Genomic DNA, 12,020 nt, shown 5'->3' on the forward strand with positions numbered 1-12,020 from the left:
TATTTCAGTTATGTAAATCCTCTTGTTTGTTGAGAAATGATTGTTTATTAAAATCTTTATTGAAATGAATGAATCTACTGTTGAATAAGCTTAAATGGATGAATCTCCTATTGAATTTGCTATAGTTCTATTTTCAGGGTTTTCCTAACTAGATGTCTTTATGTAATCATGGAGAGGGTTGCAGAGCCGAAGGGAGTTCCTCTGACCTCGCCTATCCGATTTGAGGTATCAAATTCGAAGATGGTTGCATCAAGAGAGATGAGTCAGAGACTACATAGGCAGGAGGAGGCTTCAAGAGGAAGGGACGTGCCTACGGCGCGCCTGTTATCGGATGCTGCACGGATGATTTTGATTAGAGATGATATAGGATTTGATAGTCGAGCCTCTCAAGAAATGTCGGAAGGAAAGGCTTCTTTAGTAGAATCGGAAGAGCTGATGGCTGACGTTGAGACATCCAATGGAAGCAGTGATTCATTTGAGGATGGTGGTTCAGGTTCATTTGCTGGAGCTAGTCATCCCCCAGAACCCGTTGATACCGATCTTATGAAAACGGTTTATATACCGTTAGGACAAAAAGATACCCAACTTATGAGAACGGTTTATGTACCGATTTGTCAAAATAAACCCGAGGCTGGATGCTTAATGAACAGCTTCTCCATGAAGGGCCCGTTCCAGGAAGATCTCTCAATTGGTATTCCTACCAAGAAACCAAGTCCCAATGTTCTTTCCTCTGAAGACAGTTTGACTGAAGAACTAAGCGACACGGGGAATTTATCAACACCATTTTCAGGTGCTCGAGCATCGCAGAATACCGAGAACTCTCTCCTCCCTCCAGATTCCGAGGAAAAGGAAATTGTGTGGGATGCTTCTTTGCCTCCGAGTGGCAATGTCAGTCCACTTAGTAGCATCGATAGTACTAGTGTTGTCAAAGCAATGAGTATGGTTAATAGTAATGCTAGTACATATCGGAGTGACGCATTCACCAGTGATGGCATGCTTAGTTTAGAGAAAATGAGTATACGGGGGGATTCACTAGAGAGTGCAAAAACCAGTGGTAGTCGAGTAAGTGATAGCAGTGGCCTCAGTGATGACAGCCACTGGAGCAACATAACGGGTAGCGCCAATAAGCCTCACAAGGGAAATGATCCTAGGTGGAAGTCTATCCTTGCCATCCGATCACGGGATGGAATTTTGGGCATGAGTCATTTTAAGTTACTCAAAAGACTTGGATGCGGCGATATTGGAAGTGTATATCTCTCGGAGCTGAGTGGAACTCGGTGTTATTTTGCAATGAAAGTTATGGATAAGGCATCCCTAGCGAGCAGAAAGAAGCTGACAAGAGCACAGACAGAGAGGGAGATATTGCAGTTGCTGGATCATCCATTTCTACCAACTTTGTATACACATTTCGAGACCGACAGATTCTCCTGTTTGGTAATGGAATACTGTCCTGGAGGTGATCTGCACACTTTAAGGCAGCGGCAACCTGGGAAACATTTCTCCGAATATGCTGCACGGTATGCTTTATATTTACGTAGTTACATTTGTTTACCTAAGTTCTTTATCATTTGCTTTCTATGTACTATAGCGAGTCTTTTTTATATGTATGTGTGTGCTTATGTGCATATATTCAAGTATGATAAATCGAGCAGACATACTGAAACTTTTACTATAATGAACTATCTCTATATTGAAGTATGTTTATGTGAATTATTTTCTGGTACACAATTATTATAGTGATTTACATCATTATTTTCTCTATATTTAGCTTCTATGCTGCAGAGGTTCTACTGGCTATTGAATATCTTCACATGCTTGGGGTTGTGTATAGAGACCTCAAACCTGAAAATGTGTTGGTTCGGGATGATGGTCACATAATGCTATCAGATTTTGATCTTTCCCTCAGATGCACCGTTTCGCCTACTCTTATCAGAAGTTCCTATAGTGGCGACCCTTCAAAACGACTTGGCAGTGGTGGATTCTGTGTCCAGCCGGCTTGTATTGAGCCATCATCAGTATGCATCACACCTGCATGCTTTATGCCTCGATTCTTTCCGAAGAAAAACAAGAAGTCATGTAAGCCTAAAGAGGATCCTCGGATGCTGTCCAGCGCATTTCCAGAGCTTGTTGCAGAGCCTACTGCAGCTCGATCAATGTCCTTCGTCGGTACACACGAATACCTTGCCCCGGAAATTATCAAAGGAGAAGGTCATGGCAGTGCAGTTGACTGGTGGACATTTGGAATTTTCTTGCACGAGCTTTTATACGGTAAAACACCATTCAAAGGGTCCGGAAATCGCGCTACGCTTTTCAATGTAGTTGGCCAGCAGCTAAAGTTTCCCGAATCACCATCAACCAGTTACGCAAGCCGAGACCTGATACGGGGATTGCTAGTGAAGGAGCCACAGCATCGCCTCGGGGTTAAGAGGGGCGCAACTGAGATCAAGCAACACCCTTTCTTTGAAGGTATCAACTGGGCATTGATTAGGTGCAGCACACCACCCGAAGTGCCAAGACCGGTCGAAAACGAGCTACAAGGAAAGTTAGGACCAGTCGATACTGTTCCTGTAGGAAGCACTAGTAAGAGGGTAATAGGTGGTAAATATTTGGACTTTGAGTTCTTTTAGTTTGGATTCTCCTATGTTGTTTCTATTGTAATTGCCATTATCAGTTATTTTCATGTTAATATAGCTTAGTTGCTTTAGAGTAAAATTCCATATCAGTTGGAAATATGATACCTTTAAGTGTAGGTTAGTCTTGAATGTCTTTGTCTAATACTAGAATTCCTATACTGAATTTAAATGCTTTTTACATCTTTGGGCAAGTTTCTTATGTTATCGGGTAAAGCCGATAGCATTAACGATGCGTTGGTATAGTGGTCTAAGGCCCCGCCGAGTCTCCAAGTATTGTATGCTATTTCTGTTTTAAGGGTCTGTCTTCAAATGAAAGGGATTGCTAGTTTGATTTCCATCTCAGCTAACTTGGGGTCCCTTAAGTTTTTTTTTATTTGAAAAAAGTGATTTTGAAATGTTTTAAGAATCATTTTTCTGTATAACTTTTTTTGATGCATATAACTTTTTATGTAAATTAGAAGCTATTTTGCATTTAGTTATAATTACAATTTTTTATATTCTCTTATCCCTCTTCCACATAAGCTTTTTGGTGAAGCTAGAAAATATGAGTTTAATTTCAGCTTCATTGTTTTTAGCTTTTGCATTTTTGTTTAAGTCTAAATGGGTAAGTGTTAGAAGTGATATTATAATGAAGAAAAAAACACTTTTTGTGAAAGAAAAACAATGAAATAAAGGGGCTTTAAATTAATGATACTGCTTTAAACAAATCATCAGATATTCTATAAATTTTGTGAAATATGGTGTAAAAATTTTTCAACCATCTTTTAGAAAGAGAAAATTGACTATTAATCAAACTAACAAATTGTATAACAACACATTTATTTTCAGATAATCTTTTCCATAACTATTATTTTAAACTTAATGTTTTCTTGCAATTTTTTTTTATTTCTCCAATGAAATTTATATTTGTTAAACACAACCTAGAAGATCAACCATCAATAAGGTGTTGGTCTAAAGTCTAAAAAGTCAAGTATTCGATTTCTGAGAGCAATATTTGTTGGGATGAACAATTACGTAACCGAACGAATGAGACTAGTTCCTTACCCAAAAAAGTGATAAAATACTATTTATAGGGATGAGGATCACCTGGCTCATCCTCATCCAATCAGAAAATCTTATTTGATTAAATGTAAAAATTATAATAACATAAATTAATATTTGTACACTATTCTATGAAATTTGATTGGCTTGATACACGAGGACAAGATTTTCTTGGGACAAATAATCCTTATCCTATTTATACAAAAAACACAACTTTGAAGAAAAGGTGGGTTTCTAGTGTCATATTCATTTCATCTTCATTGTAGTATTCTAATTTTCAATGTTTTTTTTACATAAAATAAATCAAATATATAATATAAGTATCAAATGATTGAATGGATATTGAAATGAATTAGGATTTGTAGAATCCATAAAGCAAAGTGAGGACCACAAAAGCTTGTTTTCACTTTAATGCATATAATGACTACACATTAATGGTTTTTCTTTGGTCCCCTCTACAACCTCTAAGCCTGCATAATGGATATTTTCTTCTCAATATATTGTATTCTTCATATATAGCTTACAACAATTTTCTAATATCTAAATTTGGGTTTCACATTTGGAAGAATAATGTTACAATATTTCAGTGCAATGCTAATTCTGCATTTGAGATCCATGTAAAAATGGTACCAAATATCATGTGATTTTATGAGGCAAATGCAAATCTCAACTTAATTCATGAGCATAAGTAATATTTTAAATTGTAGTCATAGTTATTCTGGTTCCAGTCATTACGATGTGGATTGCGGTCATTGTACTGCTAATTATTTTGTGATTACAAAATATTTTTGAAATCGATGCGGTTGCGTTGCGACCTAATGCACCCAAAATGTGGTCCAATATAGTGTGATACGGTTGTATCAATCACCATAATTGTAATATTATGGCTGCATCATGTGGTCTATAATTTGAATAACTGATGATAAAATAAACATGTGTGAGAAATATATCTTCACTCTTGTTCTTCAATGATGTCATAAAAAGAAAACAAATATGATGATGAAACCAAAAAGCACAATCCCTATAATTTATTCACATACTGAAGTTTGCCATTTTCTGATAACAATAATCCAAGAACTTTACATGTACAAAAAGACAATCCTCTTTCTCATTAATAAAAATGTAATTACCCATTTTAGTCCTTCATACTTTTCGACCTTACCAGTTTGGTCCTTCAAAAATTGAAAAAACCCAAAATGATCCCTAACAAGTATTTTAAAACATGCTAAAAAGGACTAATTTGACTCACATTTAAAATTTTTGTGTATCATTTTAGGTTTTCCATTTTTTGAGGGACCAAAGTGGTAAGGTCGAAAAATATGAGAGACTGAAATGAGTATTTACACTTAATAAAAAAACAGAACTTCAAAATTCTGCATATATGTATCAAAATAAAACTGAATATTAAGATCAATAAGAACCCTTTTTCTGATCTTAGATCCTAAACCTACTTGATGGAATATGAACTTGTACATACTGATTCCAAAGACTCAGTGAATAAAGAAGAAAAACTGGTTAGTGCTTGAAAAACTCCAGGCAAACCTGTTTGTAGATTGTTGAGTGTCATAGCTCTTGTCACCTCTACAGCCTTTGAATGTCTCACCATTTCATCTTCAACACGCCTTCGGCGCGCTGCTAATTCCAATTTCTTCTCGGCGAGTGGGTCTCGTGCATCCAAGCTTTGTCCATTATCAGAAATAGAGTCAGGAAGGCCAATGCCTACTGTAGAATATGAGTTGTAAAACTTCCTTTCTAAGTTTTGTACCGATGACGATTTCTTCTCAAGTTCCTTGGAAGCAGCCTCTGTTTGCTTTCTAATCTTGAGCTCTTCGGATTGTTTGACAGATATTACATGGACAACATTAATAAAGCTTTTGATTGCTTCAGAAGCAACGGTGTCTGGGACGCGATCAAGAGCGAGCTTCCATTCGTCACAAAAGGAAAACGCATCAGATGGTTGTTCCTTGCAGTTGTTGTTGTTGATGCTGTCATTGCTGACTGGAATAAGGTTGAGCTTAAACCAGCCATGTAAAGACCGAATAAAGTCGCGTTGGAATTTTATAAGGCGACAAAAACTGGAGTGCCAAGCTGATACAGCCGATTCAAGATCGCGAGTTGCCTGCCTGTGCAGCTCGGATGTTGAGTGACCTTTCGATGATTGGTTCACAAGGCCGCGGACTTGCTGCACAATGTTGCTTTGAACTTCATGGTACTGGTGCATTGATCTCCACATATACATTATTCTGTGTTTAACATATCACAAACATGAGATAACAATCTGAAAGAAGGCATGTCATTATTAATTCAGACCAATTAGGTAAATAATAGATCATATACATATGTAGTGAAGTTCTTCCCCCGGTATTTTACAACACTTTAGCTGAGTTCTCCACAATGTTTTCTGTCAGACCGGACCGCGACTGGGGAGCTTACATTCCAACCACCAGGCCATTGTTACCGGTACATGGGAAGAGTGGAGAGCTACAAGTGAGACACCACGTCTTGAACCAAAACCTTAAGGCAATGGTTTCAAGAGTCTTTTCCACTTATAAACTCTTTCACCCTTCTCCATATTCAGTGTGAGACTTTACACTTGAATAAATCCAACATTTTCTTTGCATTAAAAGATATGTAAGGATGAACAAAATAGGAGAAATAATAAAGAAAGACTTAGAGCTCAATACTTTGTCAATGAACATGGTTTATGATAGAATATCATAGCGTTTTTTCGATCTATGTGGTTGACCCCATCTTAAGGGATAAAGATTTGGTTGTTGTTGTTGTAAGAATGAGCAAAATGTAAAATTACAGTCACATCAGGCTATAAGAAGACCTTAAATAACCTGGTTAACAAGTTTTAATTGAAAATTGAAATGACACTGCATGTTCAATTGCATATCCATTCTTCCATGTTTATATACAATCCTCCATTTTGATATCTTATTAACCAAATTGGCCCAAACTAATAATTTGGAAACAATTAAGTAAAATGGACAAATAACAACAAGATTTCTTTTTTCATTCAACCATAGTTACTTTTATGTACCTAACTACATAAATATGTTGTAGTAGGTTATATGTGACATGAATTATGGATCTGCTTCCTCATTATGAACATACCATCAATGAAAAATGTATATTTTTCAAAGAAAATAGGATTTCAGTGGTTCTCAGTTAAAATTCTTTCAAAGGGGTTGTTATAGCTCAAAGTCCTCAAATTCCACCATACGAATTCTATTTGCATACCACAGCATGATTCTAAATTATGGTAACACATCAAGCAGCACATAATTTAAAGTGCTTTTGATCATGAAATCTCAAATGTCTCATTTGTTTCATAATGTTGACTGTTAGGACTTAAGCACATAGAAAAATCCAACCCAAAAGACTAGTCTATTAGGTGGGAGAGTCTCATGACTTAAGTATCATATTGAGTATGTTATGTTACCCAATGTGAGACTCCTAACATTGCCGCCCCTTTAAGGTGGACATCTACGACGACTTTCAATCTTTTGGTGACTTGACTCACCTATCAGTATTCGGTAATATACCTTAATCCAACCTATATGTAGCTCTTTTCATTGCACAACTCTCAACGAAAGCACCAATTATTAGGACTTAAGCACATGAGGAGGGCGCAACCCAAAAGACTAGTCTATTACGTGGGAGAGCCACACAGCTTAAGTACCATATTAAGTTTGCTATACTACCTAATATGGACTCCTAACCTTGACACACAAGACAAAAGACTCCCTATTCTTCTTCTTTCATGCACTCAAAACATTTGGGCCCCATTGAAGCTATTAAAGCCATTCATTGTACCAAACTATAGCTCATCCATTTATAGCTGTACCAATGGCAATTCAATGTGCTCCCATACGCCTTAAATGTTGTACAGCATTGCACCAAGTCCTTGTTGATTGATTATTTTACTTTTTTTTGTGTGTAACAAAGGGTATCCCTTTACCCTATGGGTAATGAACTAATCCCTTCCGAGATGTCTAGTTGCCTCCAACAAGTGTCACTCCCAAGAATAAAACCTTGACCTTTTGGTCGATCCGGGGATCCAATGGGACCGTACATTACTAGACCAACGTTAATTAATTATTTTACTACAACTTCATTGTTTATTATTTAAGTGTCCTCTCATCTTTAGTGCTAATTATACTGTAAAATAATTGAAAAAGTAAGAGAGTTCTTACCCATGACAGAGCTCAACAAGCTGAGGAACAAGATCAGAGTCCCTAAGGCCATTAATGGCATTTGAGGTGGTAGAGACAGCTTGAGATGTGACAATAATAAGTGATTGCAACCTTGTTATACAAGCCTTGGTTTTCTCTAGCTTTGCTTCATTACCCCCTTTGTATTCCTCACTCTGTAGTGCTGACAATTTCTTTTCATGCTCAATCTTCACACCTTCTCTGGCCTAAATATTCAAGGAAATTTTGTAGTATGTATCAAGCATAGCAGATTCAAAACAAAAAATCATATATTCTCCTAAAAAGTTAACTCACAAATCCTTCTACTATATCATTAGAAAAATGACTTGAATCATTCTATATTTATTAATATTAGTTTATAAGTGACAGATATCAATTTCTGGTAGTGTAGGAGAATTTTTAAGCTGATCTTATTGGAAAATATATCATTACTCTTTTCGAAATGACATGACTTAGCTAAAAATAAATGCAAACATCCATAATCCACATCCACATTCTATACATTACTGTTTCTCTCCATTTTTTGTTATTTATATACATTAATACATATATGTAATGTAATATAATCAGAAATTATTTTACCTTCATTTATATCATATCAACAGAATGTGAACAATGAATCACATGTAGGACAAAATCTGAAGAAAGTTGCATAAGCAACTAAACATTACAAACAAATTAAACAATATTTTGCATCTTACAAAACAAAAGTAGATAGCCCCTATCACATTGTTTTTTCATTGTCATTTTCCCTTATTGCAGAAAATAGATTACCTACTTGGACATTACAAAGGGCAAAATGAGGTAAGGGTAGTTTAGTCATTTAATACAGACAAAGGTAACAATGTCCAATTAGTCAAACACACCAAAAGAGGTGTGTCTTTTCAAACTAAACATTAAAATATTTGTGCATCACTATCCTTCACTTTTTTATTGTCTCAATAACAGTAATTTTTTTAATAAAAAAATGCACTAGATAACAAAAAGGACACAAAATTAAGTTAAAAATTGTGAAAATAACCTATGTAAAAGTTGGTACACTCATTATTCATGAACCCATCATTTATTATTAATTCTCTTAAATAAAAAGTAATACACATAAATAAATAATAATATATTGATCGTGTAAAAAATTACCTTAACATCCTTGTAGAGCTTTTTCTCCCAAGCGAAGAGACATTCCAAAGTGGAAGAGAGACTCTTTGGACCGCCCGGTCCGTGAAGTGAACCGGTGTTGAACCGGTACTTAACAGCTAATGGTGGTTTTGAGGTCCAAGTAGAGCTTAGACTGCTCAATAAACTACTTGAATGATACACAGTTTCTGCATTTAAATTATCATATAATATATATTTATACGTTCAGTTTAAAGATTTATACATATTTAATGATGAATGATAAAATAATAACCTTAAAAACTATTACATAGTGAGTTGATATATCAAATCAATTCATTATAACTTTCCTGCAATATTTAATGCACCGTTTTGGATGATGATTAAAAAAACACAAAAGTTATTAGTAACTTTACTTTTACACTTATACCAAGTATCCAATGCTAAAAAAACATCAGAAAGTTGAATGTGATTTATTTATTTTCAAAATATTCCTACACTGAGCACAGTAATCAAAGCAGAAACCCTAAATTTTTACTAGAATTCAACTTGCAGGCCCATTTATTGGATTCAACTTTATAAGGAAAAAATAGAAGTTACAATTAGAAAAGTTAAATTTTGCAGGTGCTAAAAAATGTTACTTTCACCAAAATCATTTTGATAAAATCTCTAAAAAAATCCCCATTTTTTACTTTCTATTGTTGCTTGTTATTTTGGTAGAGCACTTTCTATTCTAATACGTTATTCCTTTCAAAATAATTACTCACCAAGATAATACAAATTTGTTTCAAAAAGTCCCTTTAGAAAAGATGATTATTATATACTAATATAGAGAATAAATGATAAAAGATAATAAAGTTTAATGAGTAAAATATGAAAACATATATTACTTTTCTAAATTTTAATAAAATTAAGAGTTTAATAGTATGTATTATTAGTGTAAATTTTATACCATTTATTTGTATTAATTTTCCATAAGTTAATAATGATTACACACTAAAATTAATTGCATTTCATTTCTTGATATGAAAATTTATGTTTTTTTTTGTACCGGGTAAAGGTAAATAACTAATGTTTTAATGTTAATCTTAAAAATCGAATTCTTAACCTTTCAAATTTTCTGGAATTTGGCATAGTATCACATCACTAAAAAAAAATATGTTTTGAAATACTTTAAAATTTTGCACATTTTCTCACTAATAAAAATTAGAAACTAAATACCAATAAGTTATTGATATAATGGTGTATAAGGTTTCGTTAGATTCCTATAATAATAAAAAAGTTAATTGTTTGATTCATTTAAGTGACATTTATTATGAGAGTCGGTCACGCTTCTCGAAATGAATTAATTTATTACCTAAAAAGTAGTATAAAAAAATTAGAAAATAAATAATAAGAAACTCACTCCTCAATTGTGTGAAACTCCGATCAAGCTGAGCTTTTCCGATCTCAAGAATCTCCGATAACTTTTCTCCGGCAACCGCAGCCTTCTCAAAATTATCCCTTATCGCTTCCACTATTTCCTTCAAATCCTTATGCCTCACCATCACCTTCATCTCCCTAACTTTCTCTTCCTTCGCCGGAGCCACTGCCGGAGACATCGCCGGAGCCACCGTCTCCGACCTCAAATCCTCACCATCCTCTTCAGAAGAACTCGTGGTGCTGTAATGATCCCCCCACTCACTACACTGAACCTCTTCTCTCTCTGTCTCATCGCACTCTTCACCATTTTCGGTTTTTTCGCTCTCACTCTCGTAACCTTCATTTCCAAACCCGGTTCGGTTTTGAACCTTGTTGTATTCTGAACCGGGTTTGGTGTTTGGGTTTGAGTGAAAGACGTTGTATTCTGAACCCGGTTCGTTTGGATGGTGACGTGGCGTTTGTTGAGGTGGTGGTTGGGAAGGGAAGTAGTCTGAACCGGGAGGGGTTGGAGGAGGATAGAACTGATCCCAGTTCCAAACAGAAGAGGTTTCAGAATGTGTAGTAGAATGTGTTTGATGAGCAATGGGAAAAAAGTTAGAAGGAAAATTCGATGAATGGTTACGTGGCGAAGAACAATAAGAAGATAACGACGATTCCGAGAGTATATGAGGGAGTTTAATTTCTTTTTTACGGCGGCGTTGGTGGTGGTTGACGGCGGTTGTAGTGGTGGTGGAAGGAGGGAGTTTGGGGTTTTTAATTATGGGTGGAGGAGAGGGGGATTTTTTATGTTGCGGCGGCGGTGGTGGTGGTGGTGGCGGTGGTGGCGGTGGTGGGTGGTTGTTGGGGTTGAGGAAGACGGCGGGGGTGTTGAGGGAGACGGAGAGGGGTTCACCAGAGGCGAAGGTGGAGAGGGCAGTGGCGGTGAGGCGGAGGGAGCGGCAGTAGTCGGAGTGGGCGGTGGAGAGGTGGTGGCGAGCGTATAAGGCATCCTTAATGAGGCGGCGACGGTGTTTACAACGGCGGACGGTGTCGTCGTTGTCGAGTTTAGAAAGAGTGCAACCCATATTTGAAGTTAATGTATAGTAATGAAAGAAGTTATTATTATTATTATTATTAGAGTGAGTTATAGATACTATTTGAAGTCTATGTTTTTTCTTCTCTTTCTCATGTTATCTCTCCATACATTGGACATTGGACTAAAGTTAAAGTAACTATTAATCCAATTTGGATATTATCATTCTCCCTTTCAAAAATCATACATCCAAACATTTTAGGATATGGGATATTATGCTATATATCAACTAAATTATATTGATACATTTTAGGATATGGGAAATTATATAAATTATTAATTTATTTTTTAAATCTACATAAATCAGAATGAGGATCAGTTGTCCCATATTTTGTTTCTCATTGTGTCACAGTTCAATGGAAAGTTGCCATATATTTGAAAAAAAAAAACATAAAGTAATATTTTTATACTATTTGGTGAAATATGATTGGTTTTGGACATGATGACATAAAGTTTTGAGGACACAGAATTCTAGTTCACACAAATCACCCATAATTATATAGATACATTATATTAACC

General features: G+C 35.5%; 2 protein-coding genes across 4 annotated transcripts; one reads left to right on the forward strand and one right to left on the reverse strand.

Annotated features, from left to right (window-relative positions):
* LOC109325142 (serine/threonine-protein kinase D6PK-like) lies at positions 1–2,806 on the forward strand. The gene is made up of 2 exons (XM_019557305.1): positions 1–1,517; positions 1,769–2,806. Exons 1-2 carry the CDS (start codon positions 169–171, stop codon positions 2,625–2,627), a joined length of 2,208 nt encoding a protein of 735 aa, XP_019412850.1. The 5' UTR covers positions 1–168; the 3' UTR covers positions 2,628–2,806.
* Positions 5,027–11,530, reverse strand: LOC109325121. Of its 3 annotated transcripts, none has more exons than XM_019557292.1 (5): positions 10,926–11,530; positions 10,413–10,766; positions 9,032–9,216; positions 7,877–8,100; positions 5,027–5,917 (listed from the first exon to the last, which is right to left on the reverse strand). In XM_019557292.1, the coding sequence occupies exons 1-5, from the start codon at positions 11,491–11,493 to the stop codon at positions 5,122–5,124; spliced, it is 2,127 nt and encodes a 708-aa protein (XP_019412837.1). In that variant the 5' UTR covers positions 11,494–11,530; the 3' UTR covers positions 5,027–5,121. The 3 variants fall into 3 exon arrangements, with proteins under 3 accessions (XP_019412837.1, XP_019412828.1, XP_019412822.1); XM_019557283.1 differs by having other exon boundaries at positions 10,413–10,715; positions 10,806–11,530; XM_019557277.1 differs by having other exon boundaries at positions 10,413–11,530.

Source organism: Lupinus angustifolius, chromosome LG01, assembly GCF_001865875.1.
Source record: "Lupinus angustifolius cultivar Tanjil chromosome LG01, LupAngTanjil_v1.0, whole genome shotgun sequence".
Lineage (NCBI taxonomy): Eukaryota > Viridiplantae > Streptophyta > Magnoliopsida > Fabales > Fabaceae > Lupinus > Lupinus angustifolius.

Coding starts and splice junctions, on each gene's coding strand:
- LOC109325121 (XM_019557277.1), bottom strand. CDS start 11,493: ATGGGTTGCACTCTTTCTAAACTCGACAACGACGACACCGTCCGCCGT. Junction 9,217..10,412: donor GAGTTTCACACAATTGAGGA/GTGAGTTTCTTA, acceptor ATTTAAATGCAG/AAACTGTGTATCATTCAAGT. Junction 5,918..7,876: donor CTTGTTGAGCTCTGTCATGG/GTAAGAACTCTC, acceptor TGTTAAACACAG/AATAATGTATATGTGGAGAT.
- LOC109325142 (XM_019557305.1), top strand. CDS start 169: ATGGAGAGGGTTGCAGAGCCGAAGGGAGTTCCTCTGACCTCGCCTATC. Junction 1,518..1,768: donor TTCTCCGAATATGCTGCACG/GTATGCTTTATA, acceptor CTCTATATTTAG/CTTCTATGCTGCAGAGGTTC.